The following is a 27,331-nucleotide window of genomic DNA, read 5'->3' as shown; positions in this document are numbered from 1 at the left end:
GTAATTTTACTTCAGTTACCCTTCATTGGTTTTCTCTTCATTTTCTTTTAACTCATTCTCTCACGTTTAGTCTTACATCTCCGGACTAAGTTTATTCAGCTGAGAACTAATGGGATTATATTGCCGTCATTAACCTCAGTTTACAAGAGGTCTCCCAAATGGTGAAAAAAAAAAAAAACGTCTGGAACGAGAGAGAGAGAGAGAGAGAGAGAATCCCGCATCCCAGGTAAGTGTAAATACCTGCCACAAAATATTATTCTTGATGTGTTGGCTTCTGACCTGCTTTTAAATGAGACCGAAAAAATAGCTTTTTATATGCGATTTATTTGTTATAAAATATGCAACCCAATAATCCTCTTTGAAAAGGAAGATGAAACGTCAGTCAGATTAGTATTTCTCTCTCTCTCTCTCTCTCTCTCTCTCTCTCTCTCTCTCTCTCTCTCTCTCTCTCGATGTGGGGTCAGACAGAATTGACAGACTAGGTGGGTGAATAGATAAGCTAATATAGATAGATGTTTGAATAGATAAACAGATGAGAGACCCCAAGACTTGAAATGTTTTTATCCTTGTATTAACATTTTATTTACATGCTGTGTACCAGACATTATGATTTATACTTTCTTGAGCTATCATTATGGGGAATGTACTGTATGAATTTTTATACTGTTCGCAAAAATTTTTAAATTACGAATAGTAACGTATGTACATCATCATCATCATCATCATCATCGTCCCGCCCTTTTAACACCTGCAGGTGGGGTTAGGTAGGGTTCAACAAGGCAGGAGTAGAAAAAATACGTTAGTCGGAGAACTAATCAACAGTATGCACAGAAAAGTAGACCACATGCCCATTCCTTCACCATGCAAATCCCAGGAATCCTTGCCGTAACATTAATAATGTAAAAATATATAATAACATAAGGTAATAATGTGATATATAAACTGTGAATTCAGCGTTGCCTATGACAGTTTGTGTAGATAAGTACCAAGGTTATTCGTGACGAAGCCAACTCGAATAAACCAAGCCCCTGTTCTGATTTTTTTCTGTAGAGAATAATCCGAAAATAATATTAAAAATTTAATTAGTACAATAAAAATGTAATACATAACGTGTATAATGCACAGAGATTCACATGCGCACAGATCATATATATATCGTGGTTAATGGTGAAGGTTACATGGTTTCCAGTGCGGATCTAGTTTGTCATTTGTTCAGTGTACTCTGCTAATGTGACCGTGAGCGTGAGTGAGTGGCCTGAGGTCAGTATCCAGCTGCTTTGGTTAGAATGTGGCTACCTTGTTTGATCAGCTCTTATGCATAGCTACTGTTTACCGGTACATTTGTTAGTCATGAATTAGAACTGTTAGGGTGCTCGTTATACTAACCTGGTAGTTAATCGTAATTATCCTATTGTGTAGCCCCAGTTGCTACTTTATGTAATTTATAGTTCAGTAACTGGATAGATGCGTGAGAGTATGTGTTAAAGTACGGGGGTTATATATTCTATTGTAATGTAATAATGTGCTTTCAGTGGTAAGAGCTCGATTCTGACTGTTGTTTCCTTCGGGGATGGAGGCAGTTACATTACTGTCCACTCAGGTGATAATCAGCTAACGTGGAATCATTGGTTTTAATTAGTCATCTTGATTACATCAACTGTCACCTTTATAATTTACGATTTTTTTTTTTAGGCCAGGAGCCCGCAAATTATTCCCTCCAAGAAAAAGCAAAAAGAAGATAACAGAAAGCCACTGCAATTTATCTGTTTAAATGCCATTTAGTCTGCTAACTTTAGTATTACAATGCATAGCTGAAACCAGGATTATCGTTCCACGTTACCTGTATAGACAATACAGTACTTCATCTAGAACACTATTCAGAGGAATTTGTTAAGGTCTTGGGATCCCATTACTGAGTTTCGAGAGTCATTACTTGGTGTCTACCTGTTATCATGGGAGAGTCAACAGACTGGTGTCCGTAACAGTACCTTATATTGATTTAAGGTTATTTTCTGTGCACTGTTTTGCCGTGTATTTTTTCGTCCTTTCTCCACGGTATGATTAAGTGAAATCGTTCAGGTTGAAGCTTGTGTGAATGAGCTTATTTTACGGCAAGATATATATTTCATCTGGGGATCCTACTGCACCAAAGGAAGAAAATATGCACCAGTCAGTGCCAGATACTGCTGTGAAATAACTCCCAGATGAAGTAGACGACAGAGAAGGAGAAATGGGACGAGAGAAGGAAGGTGGGAAGAGGTAGTGTAAAATGCCAAAAGAAGGAATACAAGGAGGAGGAGTAGGAGGAGGAGGAGAGCAGGTGGACAAGGAATAGAGAGATGCGGAGGAAAAAGAGGACATGAGGAAGTGAAGGAGTAGGAGGAAGAAATATGTAAGTAAGGAGGAGGAGCAAAAGTGGGGGAAAAGGAGCAGAGGAAAGGTGAATAAGAACAGAAAAAACAGAGGAGAGGAAGGAGGAAAAGAAGTGGAGAGTAATGGCGATAATAAAAGGGGACAGAGAAAAGATAAGAGGGGGAAGAAATGGAAAAGGAAGATCAGTATTAATAATAATAATAATAATAATAATTGTAGTAGGAGTAGTAATGAGAGGAGGCGGATAAACAATAATACTAGGAGGAGGAATTAACTTAATTCCACCACAACTACTTTCCTTGTAAACTAGACACAACACATGAGGATGAGAAGGATATCTAACTTCCTCGAATTTATGGAGTTAATCTAGACAAGATCAAATCCTCACTATGTATGTTACAGTTTACCAGGTGGAACGTATGTCAGTATTTTGCTTGTGGAGATTTTTGGTGACTGAACCATAGTAAGCACACATAATTTATGAATGAAACTTCAGCGACTATAAGGAGGGATATGACTGGCTGAAGAGCTGAGCATTGAGAAAGAAAAATTCCTGTACTGTGCGAGTATAATCGTTAATGGTGTGCCATCATCGAGTCATAATATGAGCAGTTCCATGAGCGTAATAAAATGTGTAGGGTCTGTAGCAAATAAATAGGAGATACCTGCTTATTCCTGTGAGGGGAGGAAGGGTTGCGTGTGGTAGTGAATGAATTGTTTGTGGGGTTGATTGTGTGTTTGTTTATGGGGGTTGTGTGTGTGTGTGTGTGTGTGTGAGGGAGGACTCTGGGGTGGTGAGGGGGGGAGGGGGACAGTCTGGTGTGTGTGTGTGTGTGTGTGTGTGTGTGTGTGTGTGTGTGTGTGTGTGTGTGTGTGTGTGTGTGTAATAGCCGAGTACAACACAAAGTCTGAGTATCATTTGTCATAATTATCGTCATCATCTGAAGGATATTGTTAACATTATGATACATTGCTATACTGATGGTCATGAATGTTTCGATTCGCTTCTTTTATAAAGGCTCCAACATACTTGCATGCGTCGGCCTTCACATGGTGGATCTCCACGCTGCTATATCTCCAGCAGCCTCTTTCTTACAGTCCCTTATCCCTGAGGTCGCACTGTTTGACCCCGTCCCAAGTCATTTTAGGTCTTCCTCTAACAGCTCTACACTCACCGTAATGATGATGATGATGATGATGATGATCCCTAACTCTACATTTTCTCTGGGGAACAGGAGGCGGACGTAGCTATCGCGCCACTAACCATCACATCTTCGAGGGAACAGGTAATCGACTTCACCAAGCCATTCATGACCCAAGGCATCTCCATCATGATCAAGAAACCCGCCAAGGAGAAACCCGGAGTGTTCAGCTTCATGTCGCCACTCTCCCACGAGATTTGGACCTGCATCGTCTTCGCCTACGTCGGGGTTTCCATCGTCCTGTTCCTCGTCAGCAGATTCAGCCCCAGCGAGTGGAAGGGGAGTAGTTAGGGTATTGTACGGGTGAGGTGATGGTTAATTTGGTGAGGGAAGTAACTGATGTATAAAAGGACTGCTGAGCCTCAGTGGACGGGCTGTCAGGTGTACAGACACACACACACACACACACACACACACACACGGGGTGTAACTGGCAATAATAAAAATAAGAATAAGAAGATAATAATAATAATAATAAAAATAATAATAATAGTAATATACGTAGCCATATCCTCCCCTCCCCTTTCTCCCGCAGGTGATAGAGATGCACTGCAAGTCAGGTGTCAGCAACGACTTCAGCATCTGCAACAGTCTTTGGTTCACCCTGGGGGCCTTCATGCAACAAGGGGTCGATATCTGCCCAAGGTGAGCTGCAGTTACATAGATACATACACCATACAGATAACGAGCATTTTTTTCCCCAGTAGGTCTGGTGTATATATTAATTGAAAGACTAGCTCCATGATTACAGGTGTTTAAGGGTCACGGAATTCTGGCCTGAACAGGTGAGAATTATTTATGCTGATTCACAGACCATAAAGATATTACGGTTGTCTGTCGGTTGTCTGGGTTTTATGTTTTAGAAAGACTTACTTGAAAACTGCAGATCTAAAGAATCCTAAAAGTTTACGGAACAGAGAGAGAGACACAGACAGACACATACAAAGTCATGGTCTCTTGTTCACCTTGGGAAATTCATGCAACAGAGCATTGATTTTTATGCAAACTAAGTTACAACTGAGGTATTACGAAGACCAGAGTGATTTTATGGCCAATGTTTTTCTAGTTGGTCCGACGTTAATATTTATAGATAGGCTTTTCGATAATTATTAATATTAAAAACCATATCTGAAGAGCAGTGAGAGTTAAATATACATCAGCCATTCAGCCTTTATGTACAGTCAGCATCCAAAGTCCTGTCACTTCTCCTGCCCTTCTCTTCATGAACTTTGAAATGCGGTGTGGTGAATCCGTAGCAGCCGACACTGATGACTTTTTACTAGTGCCATACCAAGTCATCGGTGTTGGTTGCAGTTGAGTTACTGGACTGATTATCGAACCCCATGGAGAGAAAAGCAGGAGAGGCGACAGGACTTGATAAGTGTACCATATGTTTAATTATTTTTTTATTTTTTTTTATCTACGTGGAGGTGGTTCGGCTTTAATGTTTATAATAACTGGTGATTCCATGTATATTGGAGAGGCAGACAGGAAAAGAGAATGTATGGCTGAATGGGGAGACGACAGAAAAAGAGAATGTTTGGCTGAATGGGATTAGTTTGTGTGTGTGTGTGTGTGTGTGTGTGTGTGTGTGTGTGTGTGTGTGTGTGTGTGTGTGTGTGTGTGTGTGTGTGTGTGCGTGCGTGCGTGCGTGTGCATGCGTGCGTGCGTGCGTGCGTGCGTGCGTGTGTGTGTGTGTGTGTGTGTGTGTGTGTGTGTGTGTGTGTGTGTGTGTGTGTGTGTGTGTGTGTTCCACCTCCGCTCACTCTCTCTCTCTCTCTCTCTCTCTCTCTCTCTCTCTCGGTAGCCGGAATAAACTACAAAAATCGTAGTCTAATGTCAAAGGAGTGTTCTGCTGCCCACGATAGCATTTTCTTTTCTCTGTTTTTACTCTTTAGCCCGATAACATTTTTTTTTTTTTTTTTGGCAATCTCCAAACTATCATATTCAGCTAGAGACTTTCTTAATTCGAGGAGTTTATATGTAGCTTCTCTTAACTTCTCCATTACTGAGAGATCTAATTTAACTTTTATAAAATTTTTTGCAGTTCCACCACGTCACTGCAGTGAAATGTTCAACACCGCATAATTCCCTGCATCTCAGAAAGGACCTCTCAGACTGGAAGAGTTTGAAGAAGGAAATGGATTCAACCCCTTCATTTTTTTTTTTTACACTACCACTTAATGGCTTCCAGTTAGGATGCATGTTCTTAACCTCTCCGATATCTTTCCCAGCATCCCTTTCTTAGCGAAATTTCCTACACCTTTCTCCTTACCTTACTCTTGTTTGCTATTACTGTAACTTTAATATTGATATACTTTCCATCCTTAATGTACAGTACAAGAGTAAACACACACACACACACACACACACACACACACACACACACACACACACACACACACACACACACACACACACACACACACACACACACACACACACACACACACGCACGCACGCACGCACGCACTCACGCACGCACGCACGCGCGCGAGTATGCAGAACAAATCGTTCAAAAGAAGGTGCTATGAAGCCAAAGACGTCTACTCGGGAATAGGACGCAAAGTATAATGAGGCCTGTATCTGACTCCTACAGTTTGAATAATCTCCCGAAAACCCAGTACATTCATGTGATGGTAGCAGTGATAATATTTAAGAGACCACCTGCGTAACCCTCTAGTATGGTGACTTGTAATCTTTATGCTGGCACCAAACGATATATGCAATTTAGGCAGGAGTTCTTGTGGGAAAGGGGTTAATGAAGTGTTAGTCTCGTATCTTACCTCTTCTCTTCGAAAAGATCCTAAGTTGAATAAAATCGTCTGTAGATGGCAAGAATGCATTATAGAAGACGATCTCTGTCTTAGGTGACCACATTGACACCGTCCCACCCACACCAACTGCCTCCCTCACAGCATATAATTTCCGCCACTGCTCACCATCCAGATCGCTGTCGGGCCGTCTCGTGGGGAGTCGGTTGTGGTCCTTTATGGCGGTCATTACCATCATCGTCATTATCAACATCATCAACACCCATACTCATTTTCAACACACTTTCCTTCCCTCATACATTTCCTTCACACCTCCTAGGGAACATCACACAGAGAACATAAGAACATAAGAAGAGAGGATAACTGCAGTAAGCCGGTTGGCCCATGCTAGGCAGCTCCTAGAAGAGTAACTGAACTACTAGAATGAGATAAGGATAGCAAAGAAGAAGGCTCTCCCCCGCCCTGCAAACCCTCCAGCCGAAGCCGGCAGGAAAAAGTCAGAAAGAACACCACGCAGTATAGAAAAACTGGCGTGGACATTTTACAGGAAAGTGTGAAAGGAGAATAGAGACTATCATAGTGTAACCTGAAAAGGAAAAATTATGATGTCACTGATTGCATTGCCCAGTTGACCCTTGTGCGGTGTGGTGCGGTGAGGATCTGTCCGTTCTCCCCTTTGGGGCTAAGATGCGAATGAATGTGTTTGAATGGATGAGTAAATGGAGAGTGAGTCGTCCTGTCTCGGCTACCTCCCTTTCCTTGGGGGAAGCAGCCTAGGTATATAGATAGATAGTATTGGTTATAAGATTTTCTTTTTTTCTATATCCTCTGACGCAGAATGTCCGATTATGTAGGATTATATAAGAAAATTAATAAAGGAAAGTTAATTTCAATGGTTCATTTTGTGGTCAGTCCGTTTTTCAGTGGCGGCTACATTGCGTGTGGCAATAAGAAACAGTTTATGCAGAACATGGCCTATGAAACGAGACGTAATACGTACAGATTTTTACCAGACATAAGGTCGTTCAGTTCGCTTCTGAATACGTTCTGTTCCGGCCTCAGTGTGAATGTACCCTTACCCTCACAGAAGAGTGCATCCACCACTCCTGTCATTCCACGTTGTTGTCGGGCTGTGTCATGGGAATTCGTAGTGGTTCTTTACGCTAATCATCCTCATCCCCATCATCTATACACCTTTTTCACACTTTCCTTCCCTAACAGCTCTCTCCACACCTTCTACTCTCACAGAATATTACCTTCATCCCTACTCACCTTGCAGATCACTGTCGGGTCGTCTCGTGGGAAGTGTGTGGTGGTTCTTCACGCTGATCATAATCTCCTCGTACACCGCCAACATGGCCGCCTTCCTCACCATAGAGAGGCTGGTCACCCCCATCAACTCTCTGGACGATTTGGCCAGTCAGACTGAGGTGGAGTATGGCACGCTCCAAGGGGGATCTTCCATGGAGTTTTTCGAGGTGAGCTTTTTTTTTTTTTTTTTTTTTTCATGTATTCTGACTGAGTAGTTGATTGATGGTGTATAAAGAAAAGGATTTTTACAAATGAGTTCAAGATTACTTCTTTATTTTTTAATCGGGTTTTGATTGTGGTGTGTGTGTGTGTGTGTGTGTGTGTGTGTGTGTGTGTGTGTGTGTGTGTGTGTGTGTGTGTGTGTGTGTGTGTGTGTGTGTGTGTGTGTGTGTTTTCTGGTTGGTGTATGAATCCCAGTTGGTTTAATTCTTTCAGTCTGGTGAGGTACGTTTCATTGTATTCTAGTTACTTCCAGGCGATAGTATTCAGCAAAGAGGTTTTCATTCTGAAGTGGTCTGAACTCTGAAGTCTCTCCCAATCCCAGAGTCGTCTAAAGGTAGCAAGAGGAGGCTGGGTTGTCATGGTAACAGTGTCATGCCACAAGCACTAAATTACTGTGTATTGTCACTTGGTTAATTGTAATACTTTGCTGATCATTCAGGGATTGTGGATAGCATTGTTGTGATGTCATCAGCCGTTATAGTCTGGACAGAGCTAAATCAGGGTCGTCTGCAGTGACCATACACACGATGATAGGAAAGCTCTATAAGGGTCATGAACCCTTAATGGAACCTGAGAGCATGATAGTGTTGTGTAATGAATGCAGATGGTGATGACGATGAAGTTTGTCGTGTGCACATAAACAGAGTACACGTTTGAGAAGCAGACGTTTTGCCACTACCATACCTCGGCTGTCACCATTTACCCTCTGTATATCTACAAAATAATTGTTTATAACTCGTGACGTCGCATCACATGCATACATATAAATATATACGTTTCAGTCATATTGTATAGTGCTGAACCGATTAACACAGAGGAACTATGGTTGCATGTTTTCAATAAATGGTCAGTGTCTGCCGAACGGCCACAACAAGTGAGTGTGCGTGTGTGCTGCGATGCCCCCATGCGGCTGTCTCCACTAGAACAAGCATGGTTAAACCAGTTTTTTTTTTTTTTTTTTTTTTTTTTCATTAGTCACAGGATAAGAGAAAGGAGCGTATGCTTCCATGCCCAAGGGAGCAACCTCTGTAATACATGAAACACCCTCAGATGGCTCCCAGACACGGAAGCAGTAATCATTCCAGAGAAAATGATAGTACTTCCTGAGGGCCTTTCAGTCAGCAGCTCCAAAGTGCCATAGCTGCCACTTCTTGGGAGGGTCCACAGGCCTTGAGCGATAGGACAGGTTAAAGTGATAAGGTCGTGATTGGAAGAGCCCAACGAAGAGACAAGTTTAACAGCTTAAGCAGAAGGATTAGTGGTAAGAGAGAGGTCAAGTATGTTGGAACTCTCTCCAAGGCAGTCAGGGATATGGGTAGGGTGCTGTACAAGCTTCTCTAGGTCAGCAAAAGTAGAAAAGATGTAGGCTTGTTCACCAGGTGGATCAGTGAAAGGAGAGGAGAGCCAAAGATGGTGGTAAACATTGAAATCACCTAGAATGGAGGTTTCAGAGAAAGAAGAAATTAATAGGATGTGTACCATCACAGAAGTAAGAGTCGAAGAATTTTTCATCATAGAATTAGAGGATAAGTAATCAGCGCACATATATGTTGTCAGAGAGCGAGAGGATAGCAGAAGCTAGAGAGTAGATAATTCAGAAGATTCAAGTTCAGGAACTCGAGAGCAGGATATGTTGTTGCATACATATAAACACCAGCCACCTTTGGCTTTGAAATGAGGATAGAGAAAATAGGAGGATACAGAGAAGGGTTTGCTGTCAGCTGTTTCAGACAGTTGATTGTCTGTGAGGAAGAGAAGGTGAGGTTTAGAGGAGGGGAGGTGGTGCTTGACAGAGAAAAAGTTAGAGGAAAGGCTGCGAATGTTGCGGAAATGAAAAAAAGTGAGTCAGACAATGGTTTCGGGCATCTCGTTTGATCGTCACCGTGAGAGGGCTGGATGATGGGGACTATTATGGTCCCCCCAACCCTAGGCACTTCGAGGTTCGGTTTTGAGATGCCATTTCTAACAAAATTTTGAACAGGAAGTGTAGTGTGTAATTTGATGACAGAGGAACTTGCATTGGAGAGCATCCTGGCCTACTCTCTGTGTTACTGAAACACTGAAAAAGTTCAGCAGAGGGGAATGGTCAGAATCAAGTCCTGAGGGCCGATGAAACGGAAGCTCCAGATCTCTCTGATGTCTGCTTTCGATCCACCCTGGGAGTACCGCCCTGTTCGACTGTTGCTTCAGTCTACTCCGTGGCCTATAGCCTAGTGTACTTGGTGTAATTCACTTATTTCTTGTAGGTTACATGGTTGTATGAATACAGAATCATGATCAGAGGATTTTAAACATAATACAGTATGGTACGTTCTTGGGTAAAGACTCGAGTACTGGAATATATTCCTCGTTCAATCCATATACTGATACTAAATTGTAATTGGTGGAATTCATTATACCTTCTCTAGCTGCTATGTGGAGTTACGATTGTGGCATATGCAGTGTGTTAATTACAGGTTTGTGTTTGAAGGGGAAAGTGTGTGGAGTTGTGTACAAGGCAGTTCGGTAGTGTGGAGTAAGGTGACCAGGGTAGTAATGCAGATGGGCAGGAACTACTAACAAGTTAGGGCAGCCATTTGTTAATTGGGTCTCCTCATGTTTTTGCTTCGGTACTTCACTCATGTTCCCTTAGATGTTCATTATCACTGTGTGGTTTATTTGGTGAACAGTTAAGGAAATATTGAGGTAAGTAAGAAAGATACATCAGGTAAAATTGTGTGGTGCTTAGATATGGTGACAACTGTAGTCGCGGCGCACAACTCTGAGGTTGTCATTATCGTACCCCGGCAACGTGCCATTCAAAAGTGCGTCCGATTTCCTGTCATATTATACACGAATCATATTATACATGAATATATTGTACACGAATATTATTCTGCACGAACATATTATACACGAATCACATGCGTCTCATATTATGCATGAAATCGGATGCACTTTTGAATGATAAGTTGCCAGGGCACGATAATAACAACCTCAGAGTCGCGCGCCACGACTATAGATACATACCGTATGGTAAATGTTGATGCTTAGATACTAATAACTACTAGATAAGTACAGTGCAGTGTTACATAAAAGCACTATTACATTGGATATACTTTAATATTATGACATTGAGAGTTAGTGTGCTAAATTGATCATCGAGTGTTACATTTAAGATTGCACTGTGATGCACAGAGTGATACATTGTGTTAATTTTTTAGGTATAGGTTCTGTATATATGTATAGTCTGGTTATTGTAACTACAGATATCTAAGAATTGACAAGGGTTACAATACCACACACTCTGGTAATAATTTGTTTTCTCTTGATTATTGTCTTAACCGCTCGTTGTCCCTTGAACTGTCCTACGCAGAATTCAGTGAACAGCATGTCATCGGATTGACAGGGTGTCTTTTTCAATATTCACTCTTTACTCAAAGTTGGCCTAAAACTACCTTCTTTCCGCCTGCAAAACTGAATTTTAATAAGAGAATTTCACTAGAATATGATGTTAGTCATGAAAAAGTGCTGTGGAAAGGTTAAGGAGTCACAGTATTGTATAATTCTGCCGCCGATTTAAGTGAAATACTGAAGCATAACAAAAATCGGGTCAGATTAAAAGCACGATTGACATCTTTTCCATTCTGTTTGCTACTGCCAGATTTTTTTTTTTTTTTTTTTTTTTTCAGACATTTCGAACAGGAAGGGTAAAGCGTAGCCTTCATCAGCCTATTTGGTACGAGATCTTTTTTAACAAATGAAATGGAATCGGGTTGAAGGAAAAAAAAAAAAAGGTTCCAGCAGCACGTCGGAGTGGTTTGGTGGACACATCGATTAGATGGTGGTGATGGATATGATGGTGATGGCTATGGTGGTGATGGCTGTGGTGTTGATTTTGATGATAGTGGTGGCGTAGACAATGACGACTATTTTATAGAATGCTTTTGCACAGCTGATATACCGTTTAGATATACCGCATATAAATCAACCGGCGTATATTTGCACTTGTATATAAACCTGATTTAGAAAAAAGAAAAAAAAAAAGAGGGAAAATAGAAAAAATGGCATCATCTCCGTTCCCAATTTAATGTTATTTATGTCTTCTACCATTTCTGCTTCTCTCATCCCCCCCCCCCTCTCTTTCTCTCTCTCTCCCAAGTTTTGCTGGGTTTCTCTTTTTCGTTCCCGAATACCTCCCAAATTCTCATTTCCTCAACGTCAGTTATGATTTATACCTCCGATTATGCATCCTTCCTACCACCAGTCCATTTTATTGTTTTTCAGCGTTCCAAGATTAGTGCTTACAGTTACATAAAAGTTCATATGTCTTCCTGCAAGAATCTGTTCACCTCCACGCACTGTGAGGGGATCAGCGTATTGTACTGTACCTATCACCGTACGATTTCACATTACTGTTCATGAATACTCTATCTTTCAGTATTGTTCTTGCTGTTACCAAAGTATTTTATTGCCTCTGTATTAAGACTTTTTTTTTTCTTCTTGAGGTCCGATTATCAATCAATCAGTCAATCAATCAATCATTTATTGTGGCACCCTACGGGAAGCATAGGGCCTCGATGAACTCTCTCCACCAATATTTGTCTCTTGCCATCTCCCTCAGGTCTCACCAACACTCCTCTCCTGCTTTTCTTTTCATTGTCCTCAACCAGGTTTCCCTCGGCCTACCTCTACCTCTTCTTCCTCGAGCAGTCCACTCTGGCACATCCTGTATTAAACTGCCTTCTTTTCTGTATATGTGCCCCAGCCGCTTCCAGCGAGACAGTCTCACATAGTCATTAACTGGTTCCACTCTCGTGGTATCCCTTACTCTTTCATTTGTAACTCTGTCTTGCCACTTTACCCCAAGAATCCCTCTCAGTATTTTATTCTCAAATCCTAATACTTTCTGATCTGTTGCAATTGTACTGTACCATGACTCATGCCCATAAATTAAAATTGGTCTAACCATGGACTTGTAAATTTTCACTTTAGTATGTACCGAAAGCTTATTATTATTCCAAACAGATTTCAACATTCCAACAGCTCGCCAAGCCTGTCTAATCCTCTCCTCAATTTCATTGTTTAATGATCCATTAGATGATACAATCGTTCCTAGATATTTAAAGTTTTCTACGTTCGTCACCACATTATTCCCAATACACAATCGATTTGGTTATCCACGTTCATATTAATAGTTTCAGTCTTTCCACAATTTATTACCAATCCCACTTTTTCTCCTTCCTCCACCAGACAATAAAGCACCCTCTGCATCTCGTAAATACTTCCGCAAATCAGTACATCATCAGCATAGTCCAAATCCGATTATATCAGTGTTTTATTATTGCCATCACTAGTTTATTTTTTTTTTTCACTTTTTTCTTTTGCAGAAATCCAAGATAACTGTGTACAGTCGAATGTGGGAGTTCATGTCGTCCCGTAAGCATGTATTCACGTCCACGTACGAGGAGGGCATCGAGCGGGTACGAACGTCGAAGGGCAAGTACGCCTTTCTGCTGGAAAGTGTTAAGAACGACTACATCAACGAACAACTTCCCTGCGACACCATGAAGATTGGACATAACCTAAACTCCAATGGGTACGGCGTGGCCACTCCCCCACACTCGCCGCTTAAGTGAGTTGTGCAGAAAATATCATAGCCAGAATGTTGTTACGTGTTCAGCTCAGGAACATAATTTTGCTATAGTCTTGCATGGGTAAGATCTCTGATACAGACCTGGTTATTGGGGGATGTGTCTGACACTTCTAGCTCGAAAAGTCTCTCCTAGGCCGGATAGGTATGAAGAATAAAATGAACACTTCCCTGCGACACTGTGAAAAGTCAGACTTTAACCTGGACCTGGATACACAGAAGTACTTAAGGTGACAGACTTACGTAAGGCCCCATATGGAATGCTTCAGACGTATCTCACCCATGCACAGGCGCCGAACTTATTATGGCCGTTGTTACGGAACAGAGAGAGATAATGGACACTTTAAGTGAGAATACTAAAAATCACTACTGTCCCGTAAAGTTCCAGGTTCAAAACAAAAGAGTTAGGTAAAATTACAAGTTAAAGTTTAATGCTCAAACTAACAACTAAACATTCAGGACTCATAAGGATAATGTAATGGCAAAAAACAGGTTAAATATATGGTTAACTGCAATAGCCTCTATTAACACGAAATCAGCAAGTGTAAATTTATCTAAGTCAGCCCTGATAAAATGAGAAAACCGGATAATGCTCAGTGAATGAAAGATATATTATTACAGGTACAAAATATTATTTCTAATGGCTCACACAAAAACACATGAATCACAAAAACCTCACTAGGCCTACGAATCAACACCTTATGCTATACAGTACAAGAAAAAATGTAATAACACTTATACTCAAATTACACAGCAGCTAGGTGGTTGAAGATTTCCTGAGCACTCACAAAAATAATAACAACTGTACAGGGGAGGACAGAGGTGTGAACAAAATGAGGAGTAGATCTAAGTGGCAATTAATGTAGAGACAGAACTCATTATATAGGGGCCGGCAGAGCTTGATACAACTTGTAAGAAGGACGCGCAAATGAAGCCATAGGGGACAAAGAGTTGACACTCCTGCTCTGAACAACAGAAAGAACGACTTACTCTGCTATAAGGGTAGAAGGGGGGAGTGAGGTAAAACACGCAAGCCTAGTCACTATGGAAGCCACGAGGCAAATCGTGATCAAACATGCAGCATACTGTACGTTAGAATTATACAAAGGATGATGAAATCATAGACTATGTAACACCTCCCCACAAAGAAAAAGAAATTTACAAAGGAAATTTCTTATTACTCTAAAACAATCTGTCTAAAGTCTAGATAAGCAATCTGCAATAACATTTTCTTTCCCCTTGACATGTATGTCTAATGAATACTCCTGAAGAAGTAGACTCCATCTTGTCAATCTCTGATTTTTATCTTTAAACTTACTAAGGAATTTCCGTGGGTTATGATCGGTATAAATGACTATGGGGTCAAAACCAGAACAAAAATAAAATGAAAAATGCTGTAAACCCAAAATCAAGGCCAAAAGCTCTTTCTCAATAGTTGAGTAGTTCTTTTGAGGTGGAGTGAACTTCTTACTGTAATAAGATACAGGGTGTTCAATACCCTGATCATCCTCTTGCAGCAAAACAGCCCCAGCTCCTGTATCACTTGCGTCAACAGCCATCTTAAAAGGCTTAGCAAAATTTGGAGTAGCAAGCACTGGCTGACTTAATAGGATAGCTTTAAGTTTGCTGAAAGAGGATTCACAGTTATCGGTCCAGACAAATTTAACTCCCTTTTTCAGTAGGTCTGTAAGTGGTGATATAAGAATTGAAAAGTTAAGAACAAATCTCCTGTAATAACCTACCATTCCCAAAAATCTTTGTAGCTCTTTCCTACTTTTAGGTCTGGGAAGATCACTTATGACCTGAACCTTAGCTCCTGGTGGTGCAACATGTCCATCACCAATTATGTACCCAAGGTACTGAACTTTAGCTTGACCAAACTCACACTTTGATAAATTAGCTACAAGATTAGCCTGAACCAAACACTCAAGAAATTTACTGACATGGCATAGGTGATCTTTCCAGTTGTCACTGAAGATTAATACATCATCAATATAAACAACACACCCTGCCAAACCCTCTGTTACAACATTCATGAGCTTCTGAAATGTGGCTGGTGCATTCTTCATACCATATGGCATTACAGAACATGCAAAAGTCTTTCCTAGTATTACAAACCATGAGATCTCCCTAGCACATTCAGTCATAGGTACAGTCACTCATAAAAGATAAGACCCCCCCTGCGTTTGAGGCAATCTAACTCGGGGTATTCAGTGTTGGTAACAGTGTATTTGACGTCTGCCATATGGGGGGATGAGGAGGGGTGTTATGAGAGGAGGGCGGAGTTAATCTGCACGAAACACTGCTTCAATCCACGAGTCAAACATACATTATATCTGACTTGTTATGTTGTCCTTCACACAAAATTAACTTTATGCTACAAGAACAAAGAACTTTCAGGTGATAACAGAATCCCATACCCGAAACATTTATGCATTAATGCCGCACATGTGCAAAAGACACCCACGGCCTCAAGGGTTAAATGAATGGTCTCGACACACTTCGAATGATCTTTGAATGAACTTCCCCCAAACGCAGCTGACGTCATTTACAGTGTTACCAGGACCGATATCATATTGGTTGAAAGGTGTCTTGGCCGGGGGGGTCGTTTCTTTTATGAGTGACTGTACTTGCCAGAATCCCTTTAACATATCAAACTTTCTTATGTACCTAGCCTTTCCGATCTTGTCTATGCAATCTTCCACGCGAGGGAGAGGGTAAGTATCTGTTTTGGTTATCTGATTAACACGTCTGTAGTCGATGCAAAGCCGCTGTGACCCACCTGGCTTAGGGACTAGAGTGACAGGAGAACTCCACTCGCTCTGACAGGGCTTAATCATCTTGTGGTCCAACAGGTAGCCAAGCTCCTTTTGGATGAGAGGAACTTTCACTGGGTTCACACGGTAAGGAGGCAGTTTAATTGGCTTTGCGTCTCCAACATCGACATCATGCATCAACACAGTGGTTTTTCCTGGAGTAGCACGGAACACTTGCGGGTACTCCTGCAGTAATGCCGAAAACTCCTGCCTTTCCTCGGGAGCTAGATGAGAAAGCTTAGTCTGGAGATCATTCATGATATCAGGATTCTTCCCCAAACTATCACTCAGGCTCATGCTGCATGGGAGAACTTCACTTGCAGACTCGGGTGGAACAGCTACAGTGCAGACTGGGTTATTTTCGTCCCGCCTGTGATATAACTTTAGCATGTTGCTGTGACAAAGTTGCTTGATCTTTCTACGATCTGGTGTGGCGATGACATAGTTGACATCACTGAGTTTCTTCTCCACGAAATAAGGACCACTAAACTTGGCTTGAAGAGGTTGCCCATGCACCGGTAGCAGAATCAAAACCTGATCTCCTGGCTGAAAGTGGCGTAACCTGGACGTCTTATCATACCAAGTCTTCATCTTCTGAGCAGCTCCTAAATTCTCTCTCGCCAGCTGTAAAGCAGTGGACAGCCGTTCTTTGAACTTCATCACATACTCCAGCAGGTTGACGTCATTTTCCTCCGACAGCCAGCATTCCTTGAGTAGCTTAAAGGGTCCTCTTTCTTCATGGCCAAACAGTAGTTCAAAGGGTGAGAAGCCCAGTGATTCATTTGGAGATTCTCTTGCGGCAAATACAACGAATGGCAGACCTTTATCCCAGTCTTTCTGATGTTCCAAACAGTATTTCTTGAGCATCGATTTGAGTGTTTGATGATATCTCTCCAACGCTCCTTGGGTCTGGGGATGGTAAGCTGAAGACGTGATCTGGGTGATGCCCAACTCTTTCAGAGACTGCTTGAAAACATTTGACATGAAATTACTTCCCCGGTCTGACTGTACCTCCTTGGGCAGATCAAACTTTGTGAAGAACCCTAGCATTTCCTTAACCACATTCTTTGCTGAGATATTTCTAAGTGGAACGGCTTCAGGATAACGAGTAGCCATATCAATCAGGGTCAACACATAAGAAAATCTTGAAGAAGTCTTAGGAAGAGGGCCCACAATATCCACCAACACACAGGTGAATGGTGCCTCAAAAGGAGGAATGGGAACTAGAGGTGCAACCTTTTCGGTCTGATTACACTTCCCCACAACTTGACAGGCGTGACAAGACTTACAATACCAGGAAACATCCCTGAAGATACCTGGCCAGTAGAAGTGTTTCAAAATGCGTGCCACAGTCTTCCTCACTCCAAGGTGTCCTGCCAAACTGGAATCATGAGCCACTCTAATGATATCCTGCCTACAAACACGAGGGATGACAACTTGATGTACAACCTCCCATTCACATCGGCTGATGCTGTTGGGGGTCTCCACTTTCTCATAAGTACTCCTGACTTTATATAATAACAAGTAGAAGTACCAGCTGACTCTTCCTCACTGCAAGCAGAGTTAGCTAGACCTTTTAACTCAGGGTCAGCAACCTGCAACTCAACCAACTCTTGACGAGACAAATTATCAACACTACGGGGTACTGCCTCATCTGGTGAGTGGTCCAAATTAGCAAGAAAAGTGTCAGCTAGGATGACATCATTATCATCTTTATCCTCTAAGTCACCAGTAACTTTAGACTTAGCCCTAGTGACAGCACATGCAGAGAACACATCAGGGACATCACAATCCTGGGTCGCAGCCACTGGCTCACTAGACAACTGAGGAGCTGGACACACGTGACTTCCACCAATATCATTTCCAAGTAAGAAAGTTACACCTGACATTGGGAGTGTCTCAACCAACCCAACCATAACGGAACCATTAACAAAACCAGACTCTAAATTCACTCTGCACAGAGGGACAGAGAAGTAATTATTCCCTACACCTTGTAAGATTACAGTTTCATCAGAGGAATTAACATTAGAGCCTGGAACACTGGTCAGCATGAGGGATTGGCAAGCACCTGTATCACGATATATTTGAACTGATTTCCTGTCATTACTGTCCAGAGGACTGACAAAACCATCAGACAAGAAATTAGCACATGAACTCTTGAGAGTGTCACCCACATTACTGCTCAAAAGAGGAACTTCATCATGAGAATTTAATTTACCCCTCAAAGGAGGTTCAGTTAACTTAGTTAAAGAATTCTGGGAACTCTCAAGGGTGGACACTAGACCAATTGACTGAATATTTAAAGACTCCTTTTTGTTCACATCACGCTGTCTCCTGAAACATTTCTCCTTAGTATGACCAAGCTTACTACAATAAGTACATTTACTTTTCTGAAATCTAGAGGTGAAGCTGGTATTTACTTCCTGAGAAACATCATCTTTATTCTCTTTCCTAAACCTGTACTCTGAGTAGAGGCAACGTACTTACTCTCATCTTTCCTTTTTTCTTTAGAATATCTCTTGTGAGTGAGAACATATTCATCAGCTAAAACTGCAGCATCAGACAAATTATCTATTCTTTTCTCATCAAGATATAGGCTTACATCATTATTAATACACCTTTTGAAGTCCTCCAGCAAAATCATCTGCTTAAATTTATCAAAATCAGAATTTACATTCTTAGAATTTAACCACTGCTCTAACAGATCTTCTTTGATTTTTGCATACTCAACATGGGATTGCTTATCTTGCTTATAAGTTGTCCTAAATTTTACTCTATAGGCTTCAGGAACAAGCTCATAGGCCTTAAGAATCAAGCTCTTAACTACATCATAATTATCAGATTGATCCTGAGGCAAAGATGCATAAGTTACTTGAGCTTTACCGGTGAGAACAGTCTGAAGGAGTACTGGCCAATACTTTTTGGGCCAATTAAAACCTGTAGCTACCCTCTCAAACAATTGAAAATACTTTGTTAAATCAGATTCATTAAAAGGATGGACAAGTTTAACATTTTTAGCCACATCGAAATCATCAGAGCTAGATGATCCAGTTCCACCTTGTTTCATGCGATACTCATGGTCTGCCTGAATCCTAGCAAGTTCAACTTGTGCCTGAAACTCACCCTCCTTAGCACGAGCCTCCTGCAGGGCTAACTGTAATTTAGCTATTTCAATCTGCGTTTGCTCATCTGGAGGAGTCACATTAAACAAGCTTTTATTAATCATGTCAACAATTTGATCTTTAGAATGATGAGAGCGAACAGCAATTCCCAATTGTTGAGCAACAAGCTTAAGTTCATTCTTCGTTCTGTTTTCTACATCACACACTGTTTGCACATTTGACAAAAAATCTTTGGCTTCATAAAGAGTAGTAATAGTAGACATCATGAATAAATCACAGTCACAAAATATCAAGCAATATCCTTATGATAATATCCTGAATATCCTGATAAGAGGTCGCCATATTTATGTTACGGAACAGAGAGAGATAATGGACACTTTAAGTGAGAATACTAAAAATCACTACTGTCCCGTAAAGTTCCAGGTTCAAAACAAAAGAGTTAGGTAAAATTACAAGTTAAAGTTTAATGCTCAAATTAACAACAAAACATTCAGGACTCATAAGGATAATGTAATGGCAATAAACAGGTTAAATATATGGTTAACTGCAATAGCCTCTATTAACACGAAATTAGCAAGTGTAAATTTATCTAAGTCAGCCCTGATGAAATGAGAAAACCGGATAATGCTCAGTGAATGCAAGATATATTATTACAGATACGAAATATTATTACTAATGGCTGACACAAAAACACATGAATCACAAAAACCTCACTAGGCCTACGAATCAACACCTTATGCTATACAGTACAAGAAAAAATGTAATAACACTTACACTCAAATTACACAGCAGCTAGATGGTTGAAGATTTCCTGAGCACTCACAAAAATAATAACAACTGTACAGGGGAGGACAGAGATGTGAACAAAATGAGGAGTAGATCTAAGTGGCAATTAATGTAGAGACTGAGCTCATTATATAGGGGCCGGCAGAGCTTGATACAACTTGTAAGAAGGACGCGCAAATGAAGCCATAGGGGACAAAGAGTTGACACTCCTGCTCTGAACAACAGAAAGAACGACTTACTCTACTATAAGGGTAGAAAGGGGGAGTGAGGTTAAACACGCAAGCCTAGTCACTATGGAAGCCACGAGGCAAATCGTGATCAAACATGCAGCATACTGTACGTTAGAATTATACAAAGGATGATGAAATCATAGGCTATGTAACACCGTGAAACTGGGGCTGGGTGAGGGGTATCGTTGGTGTCATGGCGTGTTTCTCTACAGCCGAATGAAGCCTAACGAGTCGTATGCATTTCAGAGCAATGCACGTGTGTAATAAGGATGTTGTATTGGGATGAAGATGAGCTGTCGATAAATCACTTTAGCTGGGCGGAGATTTCTGTCCTTTTACAATATATTTATTGTGGTGTGGGAACCTATATGATATTTTTTCATGTTGCGCGCATGTGCCCCCCCCCCCCCACACACGCACAAATTACCAGATTCTCCATCCCCTGCCCACGTCACTCTCTCCATGTCTTCTTTCATTCTCGTCCTCACTCTTACTATACATGTTCTAATCATCCCCTTTACCTGCTGTCCACAGGGAAAGCCTGAATTTGGCAATACTGAGCCTGAAGGAGAGTGGAGACCTACTCAGACTAAAAAACAAGTGGTGGGTCGATAACTCCGAATGTGGCAAGGATACGCAGGTTAGCACCCCCCTGTTTGCAGCAATAATAGTAGTGGTACAGCAGTTATTATAGCTAATTAGTAGTAGTTTTAGTAGTAGTACTAGTAGTAGTAGTAGTAGTAACAGTAGTAGTAGTAGCCGTAGTGGCAGATGTAGCAGTATTATGCCCTGAAAACTTTTCCAACTCTTATTTGAAATCTATGAAAATGGTGATTTCAGGCTTAAACGCATTACAGGGATGTGCAAGAGTTGCCCTGTAATGTGTATATGCAAGTATACATGCATGTGGTGCGGTGAGGATCTGTCCGTTCTCCCCTTTGGGGCTAAGATGCGAATGAATGTGTTTGAATGGATGAGTAAATGGAGAGTGTGTCGTCCTGTCTCGGCTACCTCCCTTTCCTTGGGGGAAGCAGCCTAGGTATATATATATATATATATATATATATATATATATATATATATATATATATATATATATATATATATATATATATATATATATATATATATTTATGTACAGTTGCAGACATATCAAACAAACACCCCGTCCACCAGCAAGGTGGTGTAATGCTCTCCGTATCTGGTAACACTGATAAGTATGGAACTTCACCAGGTTTCATTCGGTCGCTAGGACGAACCGAACTCTGTGATCATTGCAGCTGTGCGTAGTTATTGGTGGTAATATAATATATAAGCAATGTTCCGCCAGAAAATATACTGATAATAGCATGTCATGATTATTTTTTTTTCTTATGACATGGATTTCATGAGCGGTTTAGTTTCCAGTCAGGAACCATGCAACAGTTAACAATTCATCTTTTAAGTCATCGTTATCAGCTTCCCCACAACTGTCAATGAACAGAGAATTATCATGACACCTATCCTTCCTACCGTGAACCTGACATTGGTAGACCTCTGAAATCGAGGCAAGTTCACTGCATGCAGGAGGTGGTGCCACAGGAGTCGGCAGGGTGGGGGTGGGGGACCTGGGAGACAGGAGGAGGGAGGTGGGAGAGGAAGGGGGAAATACTGGTCGAACTGAGGGCTAGAGGAGAGGGATGATGGGGTAGGGGACAGTGGACTTTCATACATGGCAGGAGCTGCAGTGAGTGAGATAAATTACAAGGTGATGACTGTGTCAAATCATTGTTTTATGGAGAATATGGAGTATTACAGTCAGACCATGGAATGGTATGTTGACGTTGCCACGTGTTGTAATTGACCGTCATGTTTTGTAACAGTTCAAGACACACTTTCCACTGCGTGGCTCAATACCCCTGTATTATGAGTATGGTCACTATGTGTTATTATTTGACACGTCCCTTCAGTTTATCAGATTACAACTGTTGTCATAGTGACTGGGAATTACTCTTGTAGCCTGTTACGTGGTATCACCTTGGATGACGACTGATATCGCAGACAGAATAGGGATAGACCTATGTAGATTTTTCCCTTCTCACCAATAAATAACCAACAGCCTGATAGTAATGATGGTCCCTGTGGTTCTCATTAATATCTGTATTTACTGTAAAACAAAGGTGGATTTACTTTACCAAGGTTTATGTTACCGTTTTCTTCATGCCGAGTTTGGTTGTTGATTCTTCACATTACCAGTGGTTATCTGTTATATTTAGGTTAATTTTGAGCAACTGTCGTATGCCCCAGGCATTCCTCACAAATCCTCAAACCAGTAATGATGGAACGAGCTTGTAATGTCTGCAGTTATCCAGCCTGAGCACGTGCATAATACTTGAATTATGCCATTAGTTACAGAAATCGCTTGTATTAAATGCAGACACACACTTTATCTGCAGAATGTTGTTATGCTTAACAACCGAGTAGCGTTCACACTGTATGAAATTGACAGGATAAAGATAAATATGAGGACCATTGCCCTGTTCGCGGGGAGCAGCTACTGGGCCACACATCTGAGCAGTGTCCGAACATGAAGCTGTTGCCCTGGCTGAGTAACAATTTATATTGCAATCCATTAAAAAAGATGTATTAACATGTGCTCCACTGTTCATGGTGCAGCAGGCATTACGGCCATCTCCCCTCCCCGTCAGTACCAATGTCTGAGTGCACGCAGTTGTCGGGAAGAGGGAGGGGCGGACAGTGGTGAAGTGGTTACTGCGGTTTTGAGTCTGCGTAACAGTTACTCGTCCTTCATATCATGATTTACTCTATTAGTATACGGTTAACAGTAATCCGACATAGAGATAATGTAATATAACTAATAAGGCGTCTCTCTGTTCAGCTATTAGTCCACCTCAGTATCGCCACCTGTATTCTGGAACCCAGCCCATCCACCCTAGTAAATCACGTTTTCGTTTATATAGGTGCCATACAGATATTAACAAGAACCATAGGCACGAATCTTTTGATATATCTATTGTCAGTTTCCTTGATCCCGTAAGGGGTGGCCACAAACAAATAGCCTCCATGTCGCCCTGTCCCCCGCCATTTCATTGTCCTGCTCCCAGCTTACACACCCCTTTCTCATATACCTCTCCACTCCATCCCTTCATCTCATCCTTGGCTCCTACTCCTTCTCCCCCCCCTCCACCTCACTCACATACACTTTCCTCGTCAGTTTCTTGCTCTCCATCCTCTCCATATGGCCAAGCAACTTCAGTGCATTTCTCCTAACGCTTTCTATCATATCCATATCCATACCGCAACGTTCCTTCACTTCAGGCACGAATCGCTACTGTTTAATATTATTTATTGTGACGAGAGAAATGTGGTAGGTGGGGGCGCTCACCATCCACTCACTCCATGTAGTGTTGCTCTTGGGTGTCTGCCCTTTCCTCTCGTCCATCCTTCTTTTCTTCCGTCCTCTTCTGTCTTTCTTTCCTTCAGTCTTTCTTTCCTTCAGTCTTACCTCGTCCTTCTGCCTACGGGTGACCTTACATTCCCTCCTCTGTCTTTCTTTCCTTCATTCTTTCCTCTTCCTTCTGCCTGTGGGTGACTCTACACTGAGTGACAGGCCAATGGTTTCCTGTACACCAGGACACCATTTACTACGCTGGGTGGTAACCATATAATCAATATTGGTGCCTGGTGGCTTAGTGGGTAATTATTGCGCTCCAATCAGATTGAGCCGGTGAAGGTTTATATCCAAGGGATGGTTGGGGTTTATTGCTCACGTAATGCCACACGGGGATGAGCGAGGCTAGTCACTCTCATCTAAAATATCAGGACCAGCTGCCAAGCCACGGGCTCCAACGCTCCTTATGGGATTGGATGATGGATGGATGGATGGTGGCAAGAGAAAATTCTTCCCTCCGCCTCCTCTGCTTTCGATATCACGGTCGTCATTACTACTTAAACGCAGCAAGAATAGCTCCCAAGCTATGACAACAGGTGTGACATCAAACATTCTAGGAGCGTTTCATATATCACCATGTGATGACAGTAATCATACAGGGTTTGTGTTATGTGCCACCCCGTAAGTAGTAGGTCGTCTTATAGACGATACAGCAATACATGCTGGTAGACTGCGTAAGGTGCCAAGGTCTGCATAGCGTTTAACGGCCTGACTATCAAAGTCCCTAATCAGCGTTAAATTATAGCTGATTTGTGACCATGTCACCAGTGTTTCATTTATCCGTACTATCCTAGCTTCCTGTCACAGTCCACTCTCCCCTACCCCATCACTCGTCTGCTGTAGAGCCCTCCCCCCCACCTCTTCTACCATTGCCCCCTCCTCACCCACCTTCCTTCTCCTGTCTCCTTGGCGCCCCACCCTGTCTCCTCCTGTAACGCCACTTCTTATGATACTGCGTCGATTAAAGAGGTCTACCAGTTTCTGGTTCATGGTCAGGGAGGAGGAGGGTCACAGTAATTTTGCGATTATTAATTTATTATAATAGGTGCGGGAATGCAGATAATGTTATAAAAACTTATATGCTGGCAGTCGGTAAATGTATGGTTCGTGATGTTTGTCGAAACTCACGCTTACAAAACCTGTGTGTTTCATGTGAATAAACGAATATGTTTTGTGTAATTATTTTACCATATACACAAAACGTTGTGATTTTCAGTATACTGTCAGGCAGAACATTGTTTATATACCACCAATAACTACGCACAGCAGCAATGATCACTGTGTTCAGTTCGTCCTAGCGACCAAACGAAACCTAGTGAAGTTCCGTTCCTATCAGTGTTACCAGATGCGGAGAGCATTACACCACCTCGCTGGTGGACGGGGTGTTTCTGTTTGATATGTCCGCAACTGTACGTGTAATTATAAAAGTATGTATGTATTTGTATATGTATTTGTATGTGTATTATATCCGTGCTACATTCATGTTTGCCTTCATCGCTTGACCTCTTCATTGCAAGGTTATCGTCTTCGTTATATTCATGCGACCATCAGCAGCTTTAATTTAGTTGAGGGCACTTTTCATACCGCAGAAATTTAATGAAGACAAGACTACCCGTCATCTGTGAGCCAGGTAGACTGTAATAATACTGTTAGATGAAAACTTGACTACAGTATTATGTATCCATCCTGAATGACTCCCAGTACTGGCTGTGTGACATGTGGACTCAAGTTATCACTCTAAACAACTTTTATTAATAACTTTTCCCTCTGCAATCAATACTTTCTGAGATTTGTTTTTTGCATAGACACACACGCCCAGATACATCTCGTACAAAAATTATGACCCTCGACTTCGTCTACCTGGCTCAAAAAGTTTGTATCAGTGTTCGTCTGACAAGGTTACAAAATCATTGATGTTGTTGTTCTTGTTGTTAGAGTTATTATAGAGAAGATTTGTCAGGCAGGTAAGTTCTCCCTTCAGGTTTAATTTTGTGGTGGTGATTTGTTGTTTAAATGTGTCCAGGATTCTCTTGGTGTTGTTGTTGTTGTTGTTGACGACTTTTTCCCTTATTTGACCAAGTATTCCCATGGTCGTTTTCCAGGAAGGATTGTGACTTTGCAGGAAATATCTTACCGGATACACTCATGTAACCGATAGTCAGTTAGCCCTCTTCCCAGTATCCCAGACTGGCACAGAGTATGGATCATGCCCGCATACAGTTATGTATGTAAAGTTGTCGAGTGCTGTGCTAAACACTGTCAGAGAAATTAATAAATCAGGTTTTATTGGAAACAATAAGAATTAAAGATAAATCAATGTAAGCTTGTTTTGTCAACCAGATTTCTAGCTCCTCTCTCCCCTTACCTTGCTTACTGTGCCCATTTCCTTACTCCTCTAACATTCATTTTTGGAGGATATTTTAAAATTAATTTCACCGCAGCAATACCACTAATTCTACAACATTCATTTCCACAGGCTATACTTTTACTGCCCCAACTCTGTTGCCCATCTAACTTCCAGTCCTTCCCACACTTTCTGTTCCTCACAACTCCAATTTTTCCACCCGCCCTTCGATGTTTTAATGACACAGCGCAGGTCACATGACTGACGAACGTGCATGTTCTAAGCTTCATGGTGATCCTTCTCTCTCTCTCTCTCTCTCTCTCTCTCTCTCTCTCTCTCTCTCCTACTGGCTTCGGCTGGAGGAATTTCTGAGTGGGGACAGCTTCTCACTTTATTTTTTAGTCTTCAGCTCATAATACTACTATAATTACCTTAGTTGTAATCTTCATTGTGATAAATTCCCTTGAAAGGTTCAGTAGATCCGTTGCTGTTTGTTTTCCTTTGTACTCTCTCTCTATCCCTCTCTCTCTCTCTCTCTCTCTCTCTCTCTCTCTCTCTCTTTGTGTGTGTGTGTGTGTGTGTGTGTGTGTGTGTGTGTGTGTGTGTGTGTGTAAAACTGAACCCCCTTTCTTTATCACAGTATACCCACACCAGCACCTTGACTCTGAGCAAAATAGCAGGCATCTTCTACATCCTGACTGGAGGCCTGGCACTGTCAGTGGTCGTGGCCATCATAGAGTTTTGCTACAAATCGAAAATGGACGCCAGCCGAGCCAAGGTAAGTAATGGCAATGAGTTTTAGCTACTTGTTAAAAATGAGCGGGTGAGGGTGTATGCATACCCTAAGAATATGAGAGTCAGTGAGGGGATGTTTGATTTGTAAGGTGCCAGGTGGTGCGTTAAACCATTACAATCGGGGTGACAACCTAGCATAGGTTCAGTCTCCAAGATTTGACTGAAGGCTTTTTAGTGAAGGGGAGTATGCTGGTCATGTGCCCGTAAATGCCTTGGACTACGGCAGCCTTGCTTAAAACCCCAACCCTGCATTAGCCTGCATTTCATATTACA

The 27,331-nt window shown here is 41.7% G+C and overlaps 2 protein-coding genes across 2 annotated transcripts in view; both read left to right on the top strand.

The window, feature by feature from the left end:
- Window positions 1–27,331, top strand: part of LOC145414462 (glutamate receptor 1-like) — a 654,998-nt gene that overhangs the window by 332,288 nt on the left and 295,379 nt on the right. The gene's annotated exons all lie outside the window — the stretch shown is intronic.
- LOC145410136 (glutamate receptor 1-like) overlaps window positions 1–27,331 on the top strand; it is a 62,174-nt gene that overhangs the window by 1,862 nt on the left and 32,981 nt on the right. The window contains exons 3-8 of the mRNA XM_080280370.1: window positions 3,609–3,824; window positions 4,111–4,220; window positions 7,629–7,827; window positions 13,252–13,496; window positions 21,003–21,122; window positions 26,918–27,041. Coding sequence (XP_080136496.1) covers window positions 3,609–3,824; window positions 4,111–4,220; window positions 7,629–7,827; window positions 13,252–13,496; window positions 21,003–21,122; window positions 26,918–27,041 — 1,014 coding nt within the window. The remainder of the gene's footprint in view (window positions 1–3,608; window positions 3,825–4,110; window positions 4,221–7,628; window positions 7,828–13,251; window positions 13,497–21,002; window positions 21,123–26,917; window positions 27,042–27,331) is intronic.

The sequence above is a fragment of the Coenobita brevimanus genome, chromosome 1 (genome assembly GCF_032717465.1).
Source record: "Coenobita brevimanus isolate Jiangsu-jjx chromosome 1, ASM3271746v2, whole genome shotgun sequence".
Taxonomy (NCBI): Eukaryota; Metazoa; Arthropoda; class Malacostraca; order Decapoda; family Coenobitidae; genus Coenobita; species Coenobita brevimanus.
The sequence above is the reverse complement of the archived record's forward strand: the minus strand, read 5'-3'. Positions and strand labels throughout refer to the sequence as shown.